General features: G+C 40.2%; 1 protein-coding gene across 5 annotated transcripts in view; it reads right to left on the reverse strand.

Moving 5' to 3' along the window:
- The window catches only part of tnrc6c1 (trinucleotide repeat containing adaptor 6C1), a 72,625-nt gene that overhangs the window by 9,306 nt on the left and 38,872 nt on the right, over window positions 1-24,447 (reverse strand). For 4 of the 5 annotated variants that reach the window (XM_016499770.1, XM_016499763.1, XM_016499747.1 and 1 more), the window contains exon 4: window positions 308-2,692. In XM_016499770.1, the coding sequence (XP_016355256.1) occupies window positions 308-2,692 (2,385 nt within the window). Of the gene's footprint in view, window positions 1-307; window positions 2,693-3,959; window positions 4,249-24,447 lie in introns of those variants that run through there. The other variant, XM_016499757.1, reaches the window with a different exon arrangement.

The following is a 24,447-nucleotide window of genomic DNA, read 5'->3' on the forward strand; positions in this document are numbered from 1 at the left end:
TTAAGACTCTGCCACACCCCCCTAAAACGGCTCGTTCTAACACGCCCTGCTGAGGCCTAGTGATACTCCCCACAGATGGCGACCCAACTCTAATTACACACTTCCTCCTGGCTCAAACGCTATGTTGAACTACACTCGCAGACGAAATGTAAATACTATTCTAACATTTCTATTTGTTCTGCTAGCGTGTTCTCTTTTTTTTTCTTCACTTGTATGCCAAAATTATCAAACAAAAGTAGAGTGATACATTTTAACCAGGTAAAGGTCATTGACAGTGTATGTTAAAGTAAAAAGTCTTGTTTCTTACCTGGATTCATAGGGGTTGTTCTATTGTGAGGTGGCCCTGTTTGATGTGGGCCAGCATTATCAGGGGAAATGTGATTATTGTTTGAAATTGGCCCTCCATGGCTGTGGGTCTGCATGGGAGGCTGGTTATGGTGGGGATGATGGTGATGGTTGTTGGGTACATTGTTGGCATTGCCAGGTCCTGGTTTGCCTTGCTTCCCAGGGTTATTCCTGTCCCAGAGATTGACTGTCTTGTTGCAACTGCTTGGGTCACCCCAAGCTGAGGTACCATCATCAATCTCCATCTTACGTCGGATGGAGTGTGGAGAGGGCTCCTCCCATCCAGTGGGCTCTCCAGTGTGGTCAGGTTTAACACCTCCACCATTTCCTCCTACCCATCCAGAGCCACTCTGCTTTACAGAGTTAGGACCTCCCCAAGAACCCATGCTTCCACTGCCACTATTGCCATTGGTGCCCTCCTGGGGCTTGTTATTCCATCCTTGTGATGGCACACTGGAGTTTTGTGCATCTCCCCAGTTTCCTCCTACTCCCGGAGCAGGCTTTCCCCATCTTCTGGAGCTCTCGTTCCAGCCGGTACCCTCTCCCTCCCAGGTAGAGCTGGAGGGACCATTTTTCTTTCCATCTCCTGGTTCACCCCATTCTCCTCCAGACCCGCTTTCTCCACCAGGTCCATTGCCCCATCCGTGAGAAGTTTTGGGCACCTCAGTCCAGCCCTGTGGTTTGGCTTTAGCGTGACTGTCTTCCCATGTAGGAGACTTCTCCTCTGATCCCCAAGTCTGACCACTTTTCTGCAGGTTGCCATCTGGACCTCCAGCTGGGGTACTGCCCCAACTTCCTGGACCACTGGAAGGTTTCTTGTTGCTGGTTGGATCTGCCCAACCAGAGCTAGCTTGTGGTGATGGCATGGTTGTGCCCCATCCAGGTGCAGCTCCAGTACTGGGGCAGGGGCCCTCATTCTTGCCCCCAGAGTCAGGTCTGGATGTAGTGCCAGAGTTTGGGTTGGCACTGTTAGAAGTTGGTGTTGGTCCTACATTGGCTGCATTTGAGGACGAGCCCCAGGCTTCAGTTCCAACGTCATTCTTACAGTTGGCGCGTGCAGCTTCTTCGGTCTCCCAAGAGGTGTGTTGACGCACTGGTGTTTGTCCCCAGCCTGTGTTACATAGAACCCGAGGGTCCATATCCTGGGTAGGCAGAATAGGGGAAGCCTCATCTCTTGATGAGCAGACCCTCCTGCGAGGATGACATTCCATGCTGTCACTGCTTCCCTCACTGGCTGGGGCATTGGCCCCACGGACCCAAGAGTTGAGCTGCTGCTCTTGGGTGGGAGAGCCTGAGGAATCCCATCCTTTGGCCTCACGGTTGGAATGCTTACCCCAGTCTCCAGTTGAGGCAGTTTGTCCCCATCCAGAAGTGCCTGAGGCCCCTCCTTGTCCCCAGCTGCTCCCTGAGTCCCAACCAGAGTCTTTTGAGCCACCACCAGACTTGGCATCTCCATTACCCAAAACAGGTTCTTCATCCCCGTTGACCTGTGAGGCTCCTCCTGGATTTTGAACAAACGAGCCCATGCCTGCAGGTCCAACCCCCCAGTTAGGCAGGCTGTGGCCAGGGCTTCTGGGCTCTTGCTTAGTGTGATTTGGTCCATCAGTGTTAAGGTTCTGAGGTTCGGAGCTGAAAGACACATTCGTGGATGGGGTGGAGTGTGGCTCTGAGGAGTCACTGGGCACAATGCTACCCCATGAGGTGCTGCCATTGCCACTGCCACCATTACCTGCAGAATTTCCATTGGCACCACCTATACTGCCACTGCTGCTAGGGCCCTGACTGGGCAGAGTGCCCGTTGGGCTACAGAGATTCGGAGGAGGAGGGTTGCTTCCTCCAGAGCTGCCGCCACCCATGCCAGTCCCTTCATGTCCCAGAACTGGCCAGGCAGAGGGGTTAGCGTTGGGGTTTAAGTTCAAGTTAAAGTTAGAGGAGCCCCAACACCTGGCTCCCACTGATGTGCTGGAGACTTCATTTTCCCCTTCTCCTCCACTGGCAGGAGACGGGCCAGAGCCCCAGCCTCTGCTGGCCCCACCCTGACTAGAGAGTAGACCTCCTGAGTGGCTGGCATTGGCTTTGCTGGGGTGATTGGCGGAGAAATGGCCTTGCTGGCCAGCTCCTGTGGCCATGCTCATGCTGCTGATGTCACTGATACTTTCAGTGTCCAAGGGGCATCCTGCAGGGGCGTGGCTTTCTTTGCATGAAATGAAAGGCCACGCCTCCGTATCGCGCTTGTCAATAATCAGTGGATCCCAGCCGCTGCAGCTGTTGGTAGAGGCTGTAGTGGCACTGCGATTGGGGGATATATTCTCATACTGGGCTGCCAGGCCACTCTGTGGGGGCAGCTCTACAGAAAGAAAGAGAAAAAGAAAGAGAAACTATTGAAATAATGTGCATGTGACCTATATTAATTTCATTCACTCATATGACCACTCAACACAATTTAGCTTTTATACGCTATGATAAAATACATTATATGTACAGGTGCATCTCAATAAATTAGAATGTCGTGGAAAGCAATTAGAAATATTGCAAATTTTTTTTAATTAGATTACAAAAAGTTTGATATTTAAGAAAATAATTAAATCTATACAAATACAGACAAATGCAAAGTTCTCAGAAGATTTACATTTCACTTGAAAAATTTATCTGAAACATTCATCTAAATGACCATTTAGTGTAAGATCTGGCTAGATCGATCAAAACATATTTTTTCTTGGCTTGCTTTAAGAAAAATTATGCTTTACATCAGCACAATAGCTATGGTCATAACTTACGTAAATAAAAATTTATAATATAATAAAAATGCAGCATTAACAGCATGTGTTGGTTCACATGTATATGCTAGCCCGGAGTCATTATTTTTCACTGCTGTCATCGCCTTGCTTCTCCCAACCACAACCACCTCCCTCTGCTGGACTGACAGATTACAACCACAGACTTTGCTTTCAAAGAAATATGTTCATTCTAAATATGACACATTGATGATAACATTGAAAGCAGCGCAAATGCCCACATATGGATACCAGGATCCTGTTGTGTTAATTAGTTGGCAATGCTGCCCAGCCTCTTGGCACTTGCTCAACTCTGCTGTTGTTGTTTTTGTGTGGATTTACATGAGCAGGCACGGCTCAGTCTGTGTCAGATCTGCGCAAAGTGGCAGCGCCTGTGCACACCAGGCTTTCTGTCACCAACCACGGAAAAAAGCACTTTTAACTAAAGACAAGAAAAAGGAGTCTATGAAAGAGAGGATAGTGTGTTTCCAACACAAAAGCTATCCCTCTGTAGAGTCACTGCGTAGTAAAGGACGCCATTTTATCAAATCTGAACTGAAGCCAAAAAAGCTTAGAGCTGCCGTCAACATCTTACAGTGTCTCGCTGAAGAAAGCTTATCAGATGGCGCAGCAAACCTCTGCCCTGCATTAATCTCTAACATGCAACGCAATAGCTTTAGGGATTTGCGTTTTATTTTGCAGTTATATGAATGCTATGCTTCCAGATCATACAGCAGCAGTACAGCAGAGAGCAAAGCAAGGGAAAAGCCTGTTATCAGCGCGTGGAGGATCGTACTATGAGGTTGGAGGGGGTGGGGTCGCAGAGAAGTGGAAAAGTACCTGAAGAGAGATGTCGCCCGACCATCCTGAGAGAAGCGCTAGGCTGCATGCAGAGCGCTGGCCATCCCTGTTACAATATGTCTGCTGCTCGCGAGGCTTCTGAGGCTCATATTTGAAATGCTGCCAAGGAGCTGCAGCTCAGTACGCGAGCGACCGCCCCGTTCGTCCCACATGGTTTCGGCAGGATCCGATCTCTGTTCCCTCACCCGGGCTTTATTTATATCTACCTCTATTTCTGATTCGGAGAGGAGACTCTCTTGTGAGGGAGGGGAAACAGGGTTGCATGGGAGTTGAAGGTTAAAGCCAAGAGCATTCCGTTGTGCCATTAGGAGGGAAGAAAAACAAAACAAAAAAGAGGGATTCCTTTTCTTGTGTGCGCCTCTTCTCTTTCATGCTTTCAAACTGTCACAAAACATTTAGCCGAGACCATTCAGGCTGCAATTAGCACTGCCGCTCACAATAGAGCGAGCTGAATAGATGCACAAAAGCAAGCCAGCCTCAGAGCATAGGCTGCACTGCAAGGACTGTGCATACACAGAAACACACACACAGCTCCCTGTCATACTGGCTGATTTTAAGGATACAGTTTTCTTGTAATATTAAAAGTACAGTGGGTGTGTGAAGTTGAAGCTCTGCATACCAGAGGTCCGGTCCCAAGTTTAGAGGAAAACAACACTTCAATGGCTGAATGGGAAACAGGATAAACACACCAAATGAGGCTCACATGGAGGCGGGCAGGTGGCCAAGGGCTAAATATCTGCGTAGAGTGTGCCCATGCTTTAATGATGCAGAGGAGAGAGAAAGACGACCGGAAAGCATGCATGCTGGGAGGAAAGAAGGGATGGCTCCAGTACTGGAGGGATAGAAACACTGAAAACGAGATGAACACTTACAAAAGCACACTAGCTCTTGGCATCAAGGAAGGCATTGTTTACAAATGATCCCAGCGCCTCCCATACACACAATACACCAAAGTCCAAAGAGAACAGACTCTTATTATACTCCAACTCAAAGGCAGCTTTTCCCAGCCAAATATAAAATGATGTAATCAAAGCCTCATTATTGATTATTCCCTTGCTTGCAAATGACCCTTTTATGAAAACCTTCAACAAGTAAATTCAAAGTTTCACTACCTAAACAGTTATTGGTTGGTTTCGTTTGTGTCTTTCTGTAGTAACTCTTACTAACGCTGATGATACACGGGGCAACTTTTTTTGAGGAATGTTTCTTGGAAACTTTCCCACTGAGAATGGGTAACAAATTTGGATACTTTAGATCGGTTGTGGGCCCTGTGTCTCACCTGGTTGTCAGTTGACGGCAACATTAACAAAAGTTGCCCGGCAACGTTTCTCAAAAAGTTGCCCCGTGTCTCATCAGCCTAATGGCATTTTTCCACTACGTGGTACGACTCGGCTCAGTACGGCACGGCACGGTTCAGCTCGGCACGGTTTGCGTTTCCACTGCAGTTCAGTACCGCTTTAGAGTGGGCAGGATTATTCACATGTCGTTATAGTTGCGCCGCCTCTACTACCACGACTCCTAAAAAAAAAAATTTAATTCCACGTCGCCCCATCAAGCTCTCCTTGGATCCGCTCCTCTGCCATCAACGAGAGGAACGTCTGTTCTTCTGCAACAGACAACAAAACGTTTTGGTTGTTAAAAAAAAGTGCGCTCGTTCAAAACAGTTGCGTTAGATCCTTCGCTGGCTGTGCTGATTTAAATCTAGCGGTTCTGTTGTGTTTGTGTCGCAAGTTCAGTGACGCAGGTAGTGACGATTCTCTCCGGCCAATCCGTGATCAGCAGAGTTTACACGTCACATTTTGGTAACGGTACGGTTCACTTGGAACCCCAACCGAGGTGGTACTAAAAAAAGTACCAGGTACTGTACCCAGTGGAAAACCCCCCAAAAGTGAACCGTACCGAGCCGTACCGTGCCGTACCATGCAGTGGAAAAGCGCCATAAGAGTCAGAGTGCCAGAGTACTGCACAGGCAACATGAAGGAGTTTACCATCCCTTGTTGGAGACAAATTAGTCCAGACAAATGCTGGACCAATTTATGCCCAGTGAATATTGAGCACTACAAACATCCAAGGACACAGCGACACCAACTATACTCAGATTTCTATCTAAAACAGCAGAACGTGCTTGGAAACACTGAAGAACATCCTTTACAACCATTGTTATTTTTAAATCTTGTGAGAAATATACAATTAAAAGTTGAACAAAGTTAGTTGTGCTAATCTCAAATCATCAAGAGTGTATATGTGTAATAATTCACCCAATAATAAAATTACCTAAAACTAATCTATTCATGTCTTATAAAAATGTCATCTGCACTATTATTCAATTTTCGGTCTATATAAACATGTACTAAACATGTTTGAACTAGGGATGGGTCACTATTTTCGAATATTCGATTAATTGATTTAATAATAGAACATCAAATAGGTTGTGCGATTATTGTCTAAAACATTTTTTTATATTTCCCCATGTTTTCTGTGCTGATGCAGTGGTGACGCGTTAATGTAAGCTGAGGGTGGAGTTGCCAATAACGCACCTAAAAGCTGTCAAAGACAACAGAAGAACACTGTCTCACGCGTACACTGACTGTAGACTTGTATGGCATATAGCGGTTACGGTAACTTGGGACGATGTCAAATAAGAGTTTGGTGCGGACCGCAAACACCCCCGATTGGGTTAGAGGTGTGCTGAATCTGCAGTGCGGTGTTTTTTAACATGTAGCCCTTACAATAAAGGCTTTTTATATTTTGCCTGCTATGTGAATGCCTGGACGTGGATTATTTTTGTTTCTTGCAATGGGATCCACTTTTTGTTTTTGACATTTTGTTCCCTCTCTGGAGCACTCATAGTCTTGCTCGTGAGTACCTGATGTGCCCCTGGTCAAGACTTTTTTCTGTGCTGAATCTGTATTCGGGAAGGCACAGAAAACGAATAACGTGTTCTACGGAGCCACTTAGGGAACATGGTTAGCCGCTTGCTAGCGGGAGCCCGTTACAATACAGTACATAAAAGGTCACTTACCACATACACAGAGTAAGGAGAGATGACTGATGACTGACAAATCGGCGAATGATTTGCGGATCCTGAGCACCACTGACAAAAATCTAATCTTGTAAAACGTGTGGCAAGTACTGCCGCTCCATAGTATAAACAGAGGACGTGTGATTGCGAATCTCGAAAGTGAAATAAAGCAAGTGCGCATTCAAAAGCGATTTCAATGCCCCGCATATTAATAACAGTATAAACTGCGGGCATACCCAACGATATAATTGCGAGAGAAAGTATTGAAATATATTTTTTCCTCCCATCTCGTATTTATTCCCTTTACGGGTTCCTTTTTTTTTTTAATGGAAATGTCCTAGCCTTATGAGCAGTTGATTTATGCTAATCGACGGACTGTTATGTTAACAAGTTCCGTCATTCGGTAATGTTTATTATAGGCTATTAAAGGGGTCATATGATGTTGCTAAAAAGAACATTATTTTGTGTATTTGGTGTAACGAAATGCGGTTTAAAGTTCAAAAAACACATTATTTTCCACATACTGTACATTATTGTTTCTCCTCTATGCCCCGTCTTTTCTGAAACGCGTCTGTCTGAAAAGCGAGGTGTGTTCTGATTGGCCAGCTATAAAGTGCGTTGTGATTGGCCGAATACCTCAAGTGTGTGACGGAAATGTTACACCCCTACCATACTGTGATGCCCTGTCCGGCCGGAGCGACGAGACAAAAACATTAAAACCCATTATAAACGAGGCTTTTGTTGCATCCAGTGGGGACATAATTACGGATTATAATGAGATACAGGTGCATCTCAATTAATTAGAATGTCGTGGAAAAGTAAATTTCAGTAATTCAACTCAAATTGTGAAACCCGTGTATTAAATAAATTCAATGCACACACACTGAAGTAGTTTAAGTCTTTGGTTCTTTTAATTGTGATTATTTTGGCTCACATTTAACAAAAACCCATCAATTCACTATCTAAACAAATTAGAATATGGTGACATGCCAATCAGAACACATTTTTAGTGAATTGTTGGCCTTCTGGACACACAGCGTCACACACGGCAGGCTAGAGTGAGGAACGGCCAGCGGGCTAGAGTGAGCGGCGGCGGGCTTGAGAATGGCGCGACCGGCGGATTCGACGAAGGAGCGGCCAGCGGGCTTGCCACATGTGACGACCCCAGGCTGGACTCCGCTTCGTCCATGGTGAACACTTCAAAGAGAAAGGAAAAATTGAAATCGCTTCATATGGCCCCTTTAATGTATTTCAGCATGTTACAATCACTATGTGGCTTGAGTTAAGATAGCCTATCTCCTAATGATTTAAATTGTTTGTTATCATACAGATTGAAAGCGTGAATGGTCTCTCTCCCTCTCTCTCTCTGTTAAGGGTGTGTAGCCTATACCTGTGTGCATGCATGCGGGGAAGGGATCAAATAATCAAATAATTCCCAGCTATCTTCAAATACTATTTTTGCTTGAAATGCACATCCCTAGTTTGATCCAGTGTTGTTTTAGTATTATTTATATATGCTTATAGTTTTTATATTAAAAAAATAGCTTGTATTTTTATATTTGAAGCTTTTGTTTTTTAATTTAATAAACCTTTGAAACATTTTTCAATTTACCTTAGTTTTGGTTTTTATATTTTTCTTTAGAGAGTTTTATTTTTATTTCACTTAGTAATTTTAGTATTATTTCAGTTATTTAGAAGCTTTTAGTTAGTTGCCAAGGCAACATTTCTAATTATTTCATTTATGTTTAAATAACATTTATTTGATCTCAGCTGAATTTCAATTAACAAAAGCCTTTTTTAGACACTCTTAAGCTAACTTCTAATTATATATTTCTCAAAAGATTTAAAAATAACAATAGGAGACATTTAGTTATGGTAACAATGCAGAGTTAAAGGGGTCCTATTATGCTTTTTCAACTTTAGTTAGTCTGTAATGTTGCTGTTTGAGCATAAAAAAGATCTGCAAAGTTACAAAGCTCAAAGTCTACTTCAAAAGGAGATATTTTATTTAACAGAAATCAATTTTCAAAAACTACAACGAACGACTCGTTTGGACTACAATGCATATTTTCCGGGATTTGTGATATCACAAATACCGACGAACAGGACGAGACCTGGTTGAGCTGCACTAGAGAAGGCAACGAGTGTTATCACTATGTCAGAGACACGCTAGTTTCCCCAAGGTAGACGAACTTAGAGTGGTTATAATCATCCGGGTTTAAATCGCGCTCAAATTGATTTGATTTTGAAGCAATATTTACACTGAAGCTCGCAGGCGGCTATGGTAAGGGGCATGACATTTCCCGACCAGGCGCCGAGTGCTGCCAATCACAACACACACTGGCCCAGCTAACCAATCACAGCACATTTCGTATTTCAGAAGGCGGGCCTTCATTTGATACAGGAACTATTTGAGCCGTTCATGCCAGACTGTGGAGAGAGGTGTTGTAATAATGTAAAATATGTGAAAAATAATGTGTTTTTCGAACAACCTAGTATGAGAGCCTGTTCTAGTACAAGACATTGTAAAAGAGCATAATAGGACCCCTTTAAATATTGCAATGCATTTTACTAGTTTTTCCAGAGATAAATCTCAAGTCTCTCAACCTCTGCTTTCTATTGCTTACCACTGCAATCCGCCTCACTGTTTCAACTAAAAAAATGTATCCTGTATGAATAGAAGCATAAACTATATCCAAGAAAACAGCACCATATGCTGCCTATGTTTGTATATGCATTCATGTACAAATAAACAGCAGTGGTACCATGGGGCGAAGAACAGGGGGCTTTGCTGAAGTTGCCATTTGTCAGTTGCAAAGACGCTTGGTGGGAGAATGCGAGGAGGAGCTAGCATACATAAGGGTCTTATGCAACAACCATCCGTCTTGATGTACTACATCACGCTCCCACTCATTCACGGCAGGATGTGACATCAGGAACAGGCAGACACTGGGCAACCACCTGCACTGGACAGCAGGGGGTGACTTCAACCGATGATAGCAGAACTAAAACCGGCATAAGAACCCAACAACTAATCAAGACGAGGCCAAAAAAATTGCATAAATAGAGCATGTTATTGTTATAGTTTGCTGACAACTCCTATTTTCTGGATCTCAATGCCTGTATCTGCAAACCAAAGAAAATCAAAGTTAGCCATTTTGGCTTGCCTTGAAGCAAACTAGTCTGCCAAAAATTTTTTTCTTACTTTGGGAAAAGAGAGAGGCTTCACACCATTGTACTTGGGGAAGTCCTCATAATTATTCCCTGAACTGGGCCCTCTCAGCCCGGTCAACTTTACTTCCTGGTCACAACAGTGTTGGCGTTGATAGGATGCATGTAAGTGTGTGTGGGTGTGACAGGAAAAGAGAAAGAATGAAAGTTTTTGTGGCTGGGACCAGTGCCAGCACTCAGGTCTGTTTGGTGGCTCGGGGGAAGAGAATACAGGACTCACTGAGGCAAACCGGCCCATAATGAGCTGATAATTCCCCTGCAACAGCAGGCCTGGAAGTTGTAATGCACTCCACAGAGCAGCTGGCCATACTGAGCAATGTAAACCTCAAAACGACATGCAGAAACAAATACACTAGACCGTAAAGGTGAAGTGTGTAATGCATGTGCCTCTAGCATCAACAAACGCTACTGCAAAATAACGACTGTATTCAGATACGCTCTGACTAGCTGTTTGAAAGGATGCCCCCTAAATCCTCTAATACTCCAATCTGGCATACTGAGCGCTGCCCTGGAATGAAAGACACTGAATACTGCTGACACAAACTGCTGTCTGATGAATCACACCACAAGGACAGAAATTATGTGATAAGAAACTATATTCTGAGATGCTCCACTGCTACATTTATGAATAAAAGAAATCACAACACTCAATATGACGATGTTCCTGCCTTACAGTTTGTTTAGATTTAGAATGCACATGCACGGCCAAGCTTACGTGTTTGTGCTTATAAATATGGCCACTGAGAAAACTGACTGGCCTTAATCGACTTGACTTTAATTGTAACCAATCACCAAAAAATGTTGTTCTGACATTCTAAAAATAATGATCTATTATTATAACTACTGTAAAATGCTGATTTGGTGCTCAAGAAACATTTCTTATTATTAATGTTGAAAACAGTTGTGCTGGCAAACAACTTTTTTTCAGGATACTGAAAAATAAATAACATTTTAAGTAATAAGTAACATTTTAAATGATAAATGTTTTACTATCACGTTTGATCAATTTAATGCATCCTTGCTAAATAAACAATACTTTTCATGAAAATTCTTACTGACCCCAAACTTTTGAACAGTATAGTATGTACAGCTGTTCTAGAATTCTCCAATATTTTTACATAGAAGAATGACACAAAATAGCACATAGAAAATAGCACACGTCTCCTACAGGTTCTGAAGATAGGAGGCAAAGTGTTTCTGTCCCTTGGGCTGTTTTACATTAGATATCCATGTGACGACTGTAGGAAAGACGGGGGGAGCAAAAGAGACGAGCTAAATGAATACAGCCTCTGTGCTGTTGCTGCTGCTGCTGTCTTGAAGCAGAGCTGTGGGCCATTCGGCTGCATTCCAGTGGCTTCCTGTAAAAACACACACTCACACAGAAGCTGGGAGCTCTTATTACTAGAGGTCGACCGATATGAGTTTTTCTCTGGCTGATGCTGATATTTAGAAATCAGAGCAGCCGATGGCCGGTATATGATGCTGATTTTTTTTTCTTCCCTTCATCTCATAAAAGAGAGTTTGAGTAAATGATTATTGCAGGGTACAAGATAGTAATAGTAGTAGTAACCTAATTCATAGTGGCTCAAAATTTAAGCACCTTCTCAAAACAGTTCTGAAGCATGCTTTTTGTTTATGTTTGCCGACACCAGTGTTTCCCACAGACTTGCAAATGCAAACTGATTCTCTGCCAGCAGGAGGCGCTGTTGGAGCGGGTTTCCCCTGTAACGACTGTAATCGCGCTCACAAACGCTACTTTATCAGGCATTACTGGAAAGACAAAATTAAAATGACATCGAAGCTTTTCTGAAGACGGTCGGTTCTTTTCAATGATACATTAATATAAAAACACCCACGCTGCATTTTAATTTTGAAACGTGCAGTGCTCAGTTTATTCAACGAAGTATAAGCCTTTTGGAAAATCTAAATCTAAATAAGTTTGTGGCAGTCAGTTTTGATATTGTGACGAGCCACCACAAATAACTCAATGTATGGGAAATACTGGACACTGCCATAAGTCAAATGGCCATAGTGATAAAAATAAAAGAGATCACCCCCCACCCCTTATTTTTTAATTTTTTTTATATTAAATAACTACTTTTTAATTTTCATAATTCACAATGTAGGCTATGCATAGTGCCACAATCAATCAGTAATTAAACAAACGTTTTCAATACAAATAATCACAAGTCAAGCTGCGATACCAAACAGGACCACAGGGAGAATGACACAAAATAGCACAGAAAATAGCACACGTCTCCTACAGGTTCTGAAGATAGGAGGCAAAGTGTTTCTGTCCCTTGGGCTGTTTTACATTAGATATCCATGTGACGACTGTAGGAAAGACGGGGGGAGCAAAAGAGACGAGCTAAATGAATACAGCCTCTGTGCTGTTGCTGCTGCTGCTGTCTTGAAGCAGAGCTGTGGGCCATTCGGCTGCATTCCAGTGGCTTCCTGTAAAAACACACACTCACACAGAAGCTGGGAGCTCTTATTACTAGAGGTCGACCGATATGAGTTTTTCTCTGGCTGATGCTGATATTTAGAAATCAGAGCAGCCGATGGCCGGTATATGATGCTGATTTTTTTTTCTTCCCTTCATCTCATAAAAGAGAGTTTGAGTAAATGATTATTGCAGGGTACAAGATAGTAATAGTAGTAGTAACCTAATTCATAGTGGCTCAAAATTTAAGCACCTTCTCAAAACAGTTCTGAAGCATGCTTTTTGTTTATGTTTGCCGACACCAGTGTTTCCCACAGACTTGCAAATGCAAACTGATTCTCTGCCAGCAGGAGGCGCTGTTGGAGCGGGTTTCCCCTGTAACGACTGTAATCGCGCTCACAAACGCTACTTTATCAGGCATTACTGGAAAGACAAAATTAAAATGACATCGAAGCTTTTCTGAAGACGGTCGGTTCTTTTCAATGATACATTAATATAAAAACACCCACGCTGCATTTTAATTTTGAAACGTGCAGTGCTCAGTTTATTCAACGAAGTATAAGCCTTTTGGAAAATCTAAATCTAAATAAGTTTGTGGCAGTCAGTTTTGATATTGTGACGAGCCACCACAAATAACTCAATGTATGGGAAATACTGGACACTGCCATAAGTCAAATGGCCATAGTGATAAAAATAAAAGAGATCACCCCCCACCCCTTATTTTTTAATTTTTTTTATATTAAATAACTACTTTTTAATTTTCATAATTCACAATGTAGGCTATGCATAGTGCCACAATCAATCAGTAATTAAACAAACGTTTTCAATACAAATAATCACAAGTCAAGCTGCGATACCAAACAGGACCACAGGGAGACATCAAAGACCACTAAAGCTCCACTGGATACATTCAGAATCGCTAAACTTCTTACCACTGCATAACACCTCAGCCAGCCAGCGTCCATTATAAAACATTCTTGCTTTTAATCCAAATACACAATGAAAAGAATAATTTACTGACATCTGGACGCGAGTCACTATTCTCTCCACAATCTCTGATGAAATTGTCCGTGTTTTTCTCTGCATTAGCGCTGTTTTGTCCAACTGTCTGAATTCGCTTAATGGATCCTTGGACTTTCCAGGAGTTTATCGGTTTACATTAATGATCGCAAAAACCTGCTTCTTTTCATTTTTAAGGTATTTTTTCGTTATAATGTACTGATTCAAATTAGTAATTAATTATTATTCTACTTCTCCTGACATGCTCTTGCACCTCACACAATTTGGCTGAAAGGATAAGCATAGTGAAACAGGACAGCGCCCACACATCCTCACATTATATTATTTCTTTGAAAATTTATATGAATTCTCCATCTTTCTAAAGAAGTTGACGCAAACATGGGTTTATCAATGTTTTTCTATTGTGTTATACGTGTATGCCTTTGGACTTAAATGGACTGAGTTGTTTTATGCATTTTTGTGATTACAAATAAATGGAGCAGCCGTGACTGAACAAGTATGTTTTCTCATTTTATGTAAAATAATTAGCAGCATTGGCCCCGCCCGGCTTGTTAGCCCTGGCTCGCACTGGCCAGACAGTGGAAAAGCGACAACCCCTACGGTAGTCAGACCGACTCCGCTTGCATTCATTCACGCGATTTGTCGAGATGAGACCCCTCCTGGTAGTGTGATTTATATACTGTTATTTCACCAGACACTGACGCTTTGACTCTGAGTACCGGCAACATGTCAGAAGTGCCAGTACGCACGAAAGACTAAAATACAGAACGTACCGGCCCAATTCAAGCACTGGATCACACATATTACACAGCCTGCTGCTCATAACTGCACTGTAAAAAACTGCTGTAGTTTCTACAGTAAAATTTTACAGAATATTACCGTTTAAACATTTTACAAGATGTAGCTGTAATTCGCAATGCATTCTGGGTCAAATAAGGTTTTACAGTTGTTAACAGTATATTTCCATGTCAACTGTAATTCTTTTACAAGAAGCAGGTGTTGTCACTGTAGCTCCTGGTTTTTACACTAACTTACTGTAGTGTGGCATTATGGGATGTGGTGCTTCATTCAAATCTGAAATCCAGCCGACTGGAGCAGCTCGAGAACGATTGAAGATTAGAGGCTTTATTCATATGGGAAATACTGGACACTGCCATAAGTCAAATGGCCATAGTGATAAAAATAAAAGAGATCACCCCCCACCCCTTATTTTTTAATTTTTTTTATATTAAATAACTACTTTTTAATTTTCATAATTCACAATGTAGGCTATGCATAGTGCCACAATCAATCAGTAATTAAACAAACGTTTTCAATACAAATAATCACAAGTCAAGCTGCGATACCAAACAGGACCACAGGGAGACATCAAAGACCACTAAAGCTCCACTGGATACATTCAGAATCGCTAAACTTCTTACCACTGCATAACACCTCAGCCAGCCAGCGTCCATTATAAAACATTCTTGCTTTTAATCCAAATACACAATGAAAAGAATAATTTACTGACATCTGGACGCGAGTCACTATTCTCTCCACAATCTCTGATGAAATTGTCCGTGTTTTTCTCTGCATTAGCGCTGTTTTGTCCAACTGTCTGAATTCGCTTAATGGATCCTTGGACTTTCCAGGAGTTTATCGGTTTACATTAATGATCGCAAAAACCTGCTTCTTTTCATTTTTAAGGTATTTTTTCGTTATAATGTACTGATTCAAATTAGTAATTAATTATTATTCTACTTCTCCTGACATGCTCTTGCACCTCACACAATTTGGCTGAAAGGATAAGCATAGTGAAACAGGACAGCGCCCACACATCCTCACATTATATTATTTCTTTGAAAATTTATATGAATTCTCCATCTTTCTAAAGAAGTTGACGCAAACATGGGTTTATCAATGTTTTTCTATTGTGTTATACGTGTATGCCTTTGGACTTAAATGGACTGAGTTGTTTTATGCATTTTTGTGATTACAAATAAATGGAGCAGCCGTGACTGAACAAGTATGTTTTCTCATTTTATGTAAAATAATTAGCAGCATTGGCCCCGCCCGGCTTGTTAGCCCTGGCTAGCACTGGCCAGACAGTGGAAAAGCGACAACCCCGGCGGTAGACCGACTCTGCTTGCATTCATTCACACGATTTGTCGAGATGAGAGGTGACCCCTCCTGATAGTGTGATTTATATACTGTTATTTCACCACACACTGACGCTTTGACTCCGAGTACCGGCAACATGTCAGAAGTGCCAGTACGCACGAAAGACTAAAATACAGAACGTACCGGCCCAATTCAAGCACTGGATCACACATATTACACAGCCTGCTGCTCATAACTGCACTGTAAAAAACTGCTGTAGTTTCTACAGTAAAATTTTACAGAATATTACCGTTTAAACATTTTACAAGATGTAGCTGTAATTCGCAATGCATTATGGGTCAAATAAGGTTTTACAGTTGTTAACAGTATATTTCCATGTCAACTGTAATTCTTTTACAAGAAGCAGGTGTTGTCACTGTAGCTCCTGGTTTTTACACTAACTTACTGTAGTGTGGCATTATGGGATTGCGCGCGCTTCATTCAAATCTGAAATCCAGCTGACTGGAGCAGCTCGAGAACGATTGAAGATTAGAGGCTTTATTCACAATTCCTGGTAAGTTCACTTAATTTTACTTAAGAAATATATCCTTTTATATTTATTTAAATTAATGTATAAGCGATATCATGTTACAATAGCCTGCTATCAGACATTTAGACAAGCGGCCTTGGTATGTGCAGTAAGCTGGAAATTGCTATCATAGCATAGCTAAACTAAATGCTGCATTTTTCTCATTTTGGCAGTTAATTTTCTTATTGAGAGCATTTAAAGTAGTGTTTACCCAACTTTTAGCGTAACGCCCAGTGCGAACGATTGTCATAGTAACTACTATCTGTCGAAATAACTGACGAACAGCAAAATATATGAAATTTCATTTGTTCATATGTGTTCAACTGTCTCATATTGACGTGACAACTTACTATAATTAGAAACTAACGTTACATGTAAATGTGTGTCTATTGCCACTGTAGTTGTACTGACATTAAAGCTTGTCTGGGACAATTTTTTAGTGAAAGACATCTTTGCATGCCCGATTGGACAAGTTAGCCTGATTAAAACTTGGGTGTGAAAAAAAAAAAAAAAACCCCAAGGGAAGCATCGAAACGCGAGACTGATTCTTATTTTATTACATTCAACATCAAAACAAATAACCTTAACGGCACACATAAACTCACAAGAAACATGAGGTAAATGTTCAAACTGTTGAGTTTATTTATAACATATGATATTGTTAAGGAGCATAAGCGAGCTGTTTTGCTGATTATCACGATTGCAAATGTTACATAGTTCAATACACAATTAGTTAACATTAAGTTACTTACTTTTTAGACACAATATTGACTGTTGTTCTATTTCACCAACGAAAATCGTTCCAAACAAAGATCAAAGCAAAACTCAGCTGTGTTTTTACTGAATGATTCAGCATTTTGAACAGATCGGTACAATGAATGACTCAATTGACTCACTCGTTAAGTTATTTGCTGCCACCTAATGGCGGTTTAGTTTCACGTTTAAAAAGTATCATAGCATTTAAAAATGTATGTAAAACATTAATGTCATAACACAGTTGTAATTTTGCATTATAAATGATTTAATTTGATTGGTTTGATTGGTGTACAATGTATTATTATAATTGAATTTATTAATCAAATGTAAGAGTTTGTTTATTTTAAAGATTTTAAAGGATGCGATTTCAAGTTTTCCTTTCTCTTTGGAGTGTTACAAGCTGATTGTGCATAGATAAGATCCCTGAAGTTGCAAAGACTAAAGTCTCAAAACCAAAGAGATATACTTTATCAAAGTTAAGACTCTGCCACGCCCCCCCTAAAACGGCTCGTTCTAACACGCCCCCACATATCTTCCTCACTATGTGGAAATATTTGCATAATGCCGCCCAAATGTGCACGTCACTCTAACTTACTGTAGTGTGGCATTATGGGATTGCGCGCACTTCATTCAAATCTGAAATCCAGCCGACTGGAGCAGCTCGAGAACGATTGAAGATTAGAGGCTTTATTCATAATTCCTAGTAAGTTCAAATTTTACTTAAGAAATATATCCTTTTATATTTATTTAAGTTAATGTATAAGCGATATCATGTTACAATAGCCTGCTATCACGACATTTAGACATGCGGCCTTGGTATGTGCAGTAAGCTGGAAATTGCTATCATAGCATAGTTAGGCTAAATGCTGCATTTTTCTCATTTTGGCAGTTTAATTTTCTTATTGAGAGCATATAAAAGTAGTGTTTACCCAACTTTTAGCGTAATGCCCAGTGCGAACGACTGTCATAGTAACTATACTATCTGTCGAAATAACTGACGAACAGCAAAATATATGAAATTTCATTTGTTCATATGTGTTCAACTGTCTCATATTGACGTGACAACTTACTATAATTAGAAACTAACGTTACATGTAAATGTGTGTCTATTGCCACTGTAGTTGTACTGACATTAAAGCTTGTCTGGGACAATTTTTTAGTGAAAGACATCTTTGCATGCCCGATTGGACAAGTTAGCCTGATTATAACTTGGGTGGAAAAAAAAAAAAAAAACTAGGGAAGCATAGACTGATTCTGATTTTATTACATTCAACATCAAAACAAATAACCTTAACGGCACACATAAACTCACAAGAAACATGAGGTAAATGTTCAAACTGTTGAGTTTATTTATAACATATGATATTGTTAAGGAGCATAAGCGAGCTGTTTTGCTGATTATCACGATTGCAAATGTTACATAGTTCAATACACAATTAGTTAACATTAAGTTACTTACTTTTTAGACACAATATTGACTGTTGTTCTATTTCACCAACGAAAATCGTTCCAAACAAAGATCAAAGCAAAACTCAGCTGTGTTTTTACTGAATGATTCAGCATTTTGAACAGATCGGTACAATGAATGACTCAATTGACTCACTTGTTAAGTTATTTGCTGCCACCTAATGGCGGTTTAGTTTCACGTTTAAAAATGATCATAGCATTTTTCCAACATTTCTTATTTGTAATTTCAAAAATGTATGTAAAACATTAATGTCATAACACAGTTGTAATTTTGCATTATAAATGATTTAATTTGATTGGTGGTACAGTTCTACAATGTATTATAATAATTGAATTTATTAATCAAATGTAAGAATAATGATCTTTAAAAAAAGCATCATATGACCCCTTTAAAATATATGCCTTTTTTATGTTTTGTTGGAATCACAACACTCACAGGATACAAGGATACATAGAAGCAAAACAAGTGGAAAGGTCTCAGAGAAGAGGGACAACCCTCATGTGTGTGCTCATCTCAGAAAGTTGATGGACTTTCAGTATGTATTTATTAAATTGTCTTTTGCAGGAATATTCTAAATGTAATAGAACATAAGCTCAAACAACAGAATTTGTGGTATAATGTTGATTCCAGCATTTTATTTTAATCCCCTTTTAATTAAAATTATACGAATTCTGTTGATTGACCTTAATTTTTATAGAAAGTTAATGTTCTACTCAGAATATGGCTTATTTTTTTGTGATATAACAAGTATTTAGTTATTTTGTGATGCTATGTTGTTTTTATGATAAGATTTTAACTGCTGAAAGACTGACATTTTTATTTTTACCAGTAAAAGCCTTGCAATGTCTTTCTGCCAGTTTTAATAAATATTTATTTGCAACATAAGTATTTGTAGTTATTTTGTGATGCTATGTTATTTTTATGATAAGATGTTAACCGTTGAAAGACATTTAATTTTTACCAGTAAAAGCCTTGTAATGTCTTTCTGCCAGTTTTAATAAATATTTATTTGCAACATCTTTGACTTGGTTTTTATTCATTTGTAAATTAAGATAGTGCTCATGATAATGCATTTAAATCCGTATTTTACAGTTTACAATTTAACGTTAAAATTATTCTTTGCAGCATTTTCATTGTTAAATTATTAAAACATCATCTTGGATTTAGGGGTATTTACAGGATTTTATTGGCAACTTTAGTTGCCAGGTAAATACTGTACTTTAGTGAGATTACAAAATATTGCTGTAAAATAAACTACAAGTTTCAATGTTACTGTAAAAATATTACAAATTACTCTATTTCACATACAGCAATTAACTGTAATTTGCTTTGCAATATTATACTGTAATCCATTTTACATCAATTAACAATTTTTACAAGATTTTATTGGCAACTTTTTTGCCAATAACATCCTGTAAATTCTACGGTACATTTTTTACAGTGTGCTTAAGAGTGCACTGGCCGCAAGCGATGACGTTGTGGAGGATATTGTCGGACCCACACACAACACTTTTTTCTCACTTCCACTGACTGTCATACACGGAAGTCGTTCCGGCGGATGACATAAGACGTCGATGTTGCGTGATTAGTGACGAACGTGGAGAGAGATCAAAACAAAACACCAGTCACGAATTAGAAGTACAAAATGAGGATTTGTAAAGAAAAATGTTGGAGGACTTCGATATAAACCAAGAGGAGATTGGTTTTCCTTTGCTCCTGCATTTCTCATAGGCGCACGCACGACGCATACGTCCTACGTCATCTGCCTGCACCACTTCCATGTACATCAGTCAGCGGAAGTGCTAGAAAAGTGTTTATTACATTTGAAATATGGATATTTATCTTATGAAAACGCATGGATTTTAGGGTTGTGCCGATAGACGATAGTATTGTGTATCGACGATAGTCAGAGATATCGACGATAGCAGATGTATTTGTCGATAGTCAAGACTATATTAGGCTCATTCTCCTATTAATGTATTAAATAATAATAATAATTATTATTATTATTATTAGGCAGCCTATTATAATTCGGCTATTATTATCAAATTGCCCCGTTTTTTCATTCAGCACTGTATTTCACACATGCGCGCGCGCAAATGAGGAGCCTGTAGCCAGTGAAGGAGTTTACAACCACAAACACAGACACATATCATCTGCTGATATAAGGTATTTTTGATTTTAATGCCACAGTTATGTGCTGTATGACTGATGTAACGTTATTCGTTTCATTTAAATTTACTCCAAATGTATGAACTTACCTGTTTTAAATACTTTATATTTAACGTGTTCGTTTACGTCCAATATTTAGTGTTTAACTGGTGGGTCTTTAAAATAAATCTACTTTTGATTTTCACCGCTGACTGATTTTGCAGACCTTTTAGACTGATAACTTCCGTGCTCTGATGCGGCAAACTTGTCACAGGACGCGCGGTCCTAATAGCGATGTATGACTGTTGTATCCAAATATATATATGAACTAGCTGTTTTAAATATTTTTGTATTTAACATGTTAGTTTATCAGTGTTTTTGAAAGTATATTATTTAGATTCGCGGTGCTTCCATAGGCTCCCTCTCTCTCTCTCTCTCTCTCTCTCTCTCTCTCTCTCGCGCGCGCTGTTTAAAACACCAAATATGAAATAGCCTATGACAAGTACAGGGAGTCTCTCTCTTGCCCCCACCCACCCATGCACGATAATACCATCTATCAGCGATCTAACAGACTAGTGATATGACAATTTGAAAAATGACTATATCGGCCAACACTAATGGATTTGCTAATGGAGGCCTTTATTCACCCCCCGGAGCCATGTGAGGGACGTTTTATTATGGATGCGCGCACTTTATTTCACATCTTCTGAACTGCTGACAACCAACACCTGCTTACCCCCATTGAATGGCTTGGAGGGGCCAGGACAATTTTTAATATAACTCCGATTGGATTCGTCTGAAAGAAGAAAGTCACATACACCTAGGATGCTTTGAGGGTGAGTAAAACACAGGCTAATTTTCATTTTTGGGTGAACTAATCCTTTAACGGCTCAATTATCAGCTAGTAGTTATTTGAAGAACAATTATTTGGGAAAAAGAAATGCCACTGCATTACTAAATAATGAGGAAATTCCAAAAATAAATAACATAATTCTTACAAAAGGTGTCTTTATTTACAGACTTTTTGATTACTTTAGTTTTTCATGAGGTTATGTATTAAATAAGAACACTAAACAAAAAAAGTAGTAAATTTATTCAATTATTTTCATGAATATTACTGACAAAACTGTGTATCTTTAATTACACTGCTATGTAAACAACTAGACTGTAACTATACTGGTTTAAGTCTCTCAGTATGATATAAGTTGTAAGTGGCTGATTCATTAAAAAGAACTGACTCAAAAGATTCACTCATTTAGGAATTGGACTACACTAGTCGTACTGTATTGTTTTGATTCACTAAAATAAGGAGCCCATACGAGTCATTTGTTTGAAATCAGACTACACTGATTGCGATTGTGTGGTTTTGCTTCACTACAAAGAAGAGTCTTCATTGAGTGCCTATGATTCCTAAAAATATGATCAAGGAAGACAGTTTGCTAGAAATTGGAATAGGGCTCTGGTCTTGCTCTTAACTAGGACTCCAGAGCTGAGAAGAACACATGATTCCTTCAGACCACAAATAAGAGCCAATCAATACTCTGGGAGGAGAGAAGAACAGTCCATGAGACAGCCCATTTTTGTACCATGCCAATCAAAGGAGACAGCCCATTTTTGTGCCATGCCAATCAAAGGAGACTCCTTCTGAATCACACACATTTACTGCAAGCTGTGAATCACCCCTGCCCACAGAGCTGATCGTTCGCCATCTCTCCCTTTTCCTTTTTAACTCGTTCTTTCGCTCTGCCACTGCAATCAAGAAGCCACAGACACACAGCAGAAGACTGCCAAGTCCACGTACAAACTACAACACTCTTGGCACACCCACACACCTCCAAACACAGGAAGTAGCAAAGCACAACTCAGCAAGACCTAGTTTTCTTCACCTGCAAAACAGAGACAGCAAAAAAAAACAAAAAAAAACAGCATCCACAACTACCTACTGCACATGCACACATGAATAAGCTCAAGCAACACTACATAACAAACCAACCCTGATTAAATGTCAACAGGAGATTTCAACATGACCCTGTCTGTGATTAACAAATTAGGCCATTTACTACCCATTGAACCACATCTATTGCACCACACTCATAAGGGGCTGTTCACATAAAATGTGATTTTTCATTTCACTGTGCTACTTTTCCATTGTTTTTCTATATAAACAAGCGTGAGACCGACGTCTTTGACACCGTGTCTGCGTTTTGACACGCCGTTCTAAAAATGCAACGCTCAAGTTTAAATAAGTTCAACTTTACAAAAAACTGCATCTCAATTTTTTTCCCTTATACACAAAAATGCAGCTTCAAACGCAGCTTGGCGCAGGGTGGTGGAATGGAGGAAAGGAATGGTTCTTAAGACAATTTTTTAAAACTTTTTCTTATAAATTTTCTTATAACTTGCAAGTTTAATTTTTTATTAAAATCTCTTTATTAGGGCTAAATTAAGATACAAATTTCCCAATACGATTCAAATTTCAATTCACAATTTCAATAACATTCTGATTTGGTTCTTGGATACATTTTTGGCTACATGAAGTATTTTAATTTGAATAAATTTTTTTGAATTTAAATTTTTTTTACGTAATGAGCGTTGTTTACGTTCAGTAGACAATGCGCATGCTGAACGTAAACAGCGCTCATTACATTGATTACATCCTGGGATACTCTCCAAAATGGCGGAAGACGGTAACTCAGGGAGAAGAACTGCTATTTGCTGTTATTATTGTTTTCTTTGTGCACAAAAAGTATTCTCGTAGCTTTGTAAAATTACAGTTGAACCCCCGATGTCACATTACTGATGTCCTTGCTACGTTTCTGTGCGTTGATCGTGGTAATATCCTAGCTGTCTATGGAGGGTCAGAGGCTCTCGGATTCCATTAAAAATATCTTAATTTGTGTTCTGAAGATGAACGAAGGTCTTACGGGTTTAGAACGAAATGAGGGGGAGTAATGACAGAATTTTCATTTTTGGGTGAACTATCCCTTTACACAAGGAAAAAAAAGTGGCACTGGGTTTGAAATTTAACATCAGAAATTGACATTGCTGCCATTTGTTGTAATCGTTTCATGTGATTGACAGGCTGCTTTAGGGGAATTCATCTACTGGACAACCTTATTGCCCAGCTCTTCTGCAGAGATGCCATTGCAAGGGGGAGAGCAAAAAAAAAAAAAGATGTGCACAGATAAATCAATAATAAATATTGCAATATTTAATAGTGACTTGAATATTAATTTCTCTTGCTCTTATCAACCGTGCAGATGGTTGCCAACCCCAGCAAACAAAAGATAGAACAAAAGAAAGCAGCTTCACATTATTGTACCACATGAGAATGGGCTGATAGTCTGTACAAACCATCCAAACACCTCCTGCCACAACCAGCTCTTCTACCTTCCTGCAATATTACATAACAAAACCACAAAACAGACCACCAACTATGGGCGTTAAGTGTTTTCTTGGCTGCACCCTGACTCAGCAGGCCGCCCTGTGTACATCATGGAGGCGAGGCTGACCTGGGTGGGTCTGGCAGGAGAAGGGCTGAGACGCAGGGTTGGCGGACACTGGCTGCAAAAGAGCTGTACTTCCGGCGGGCAGAGGTTGGCCCCGCTTCAGTAGCTGCTTGTGTTCGTGTTGACGGAAACGAGGGGGCACCTCTCGGGGCGGGTAGCGAGGGGCTGCTGGCTGCTGCTGTTGGTTGCCGGAGGGTGC

Source organism: Sinocyclocheilus anshuiensis, unplaced genomic scaffold (genome assembly GCF_001515605.1).
Source record: "Sinocyclocheilus anshuiensis isolate Anshui unplaced genomic scaffold, SAMN03320099.WGS_v1.1 scaffold1593, whole genome shotgun sequence".
Classification (NCBI taxonomy): domain Eukaryota; kingdom Metazoa; phylum Chordata; class Actinopteri; order Cypriniformes; family Cyprinidae; genus Sinocyclocheilus; species Sinocyclocheilus anshuiensis.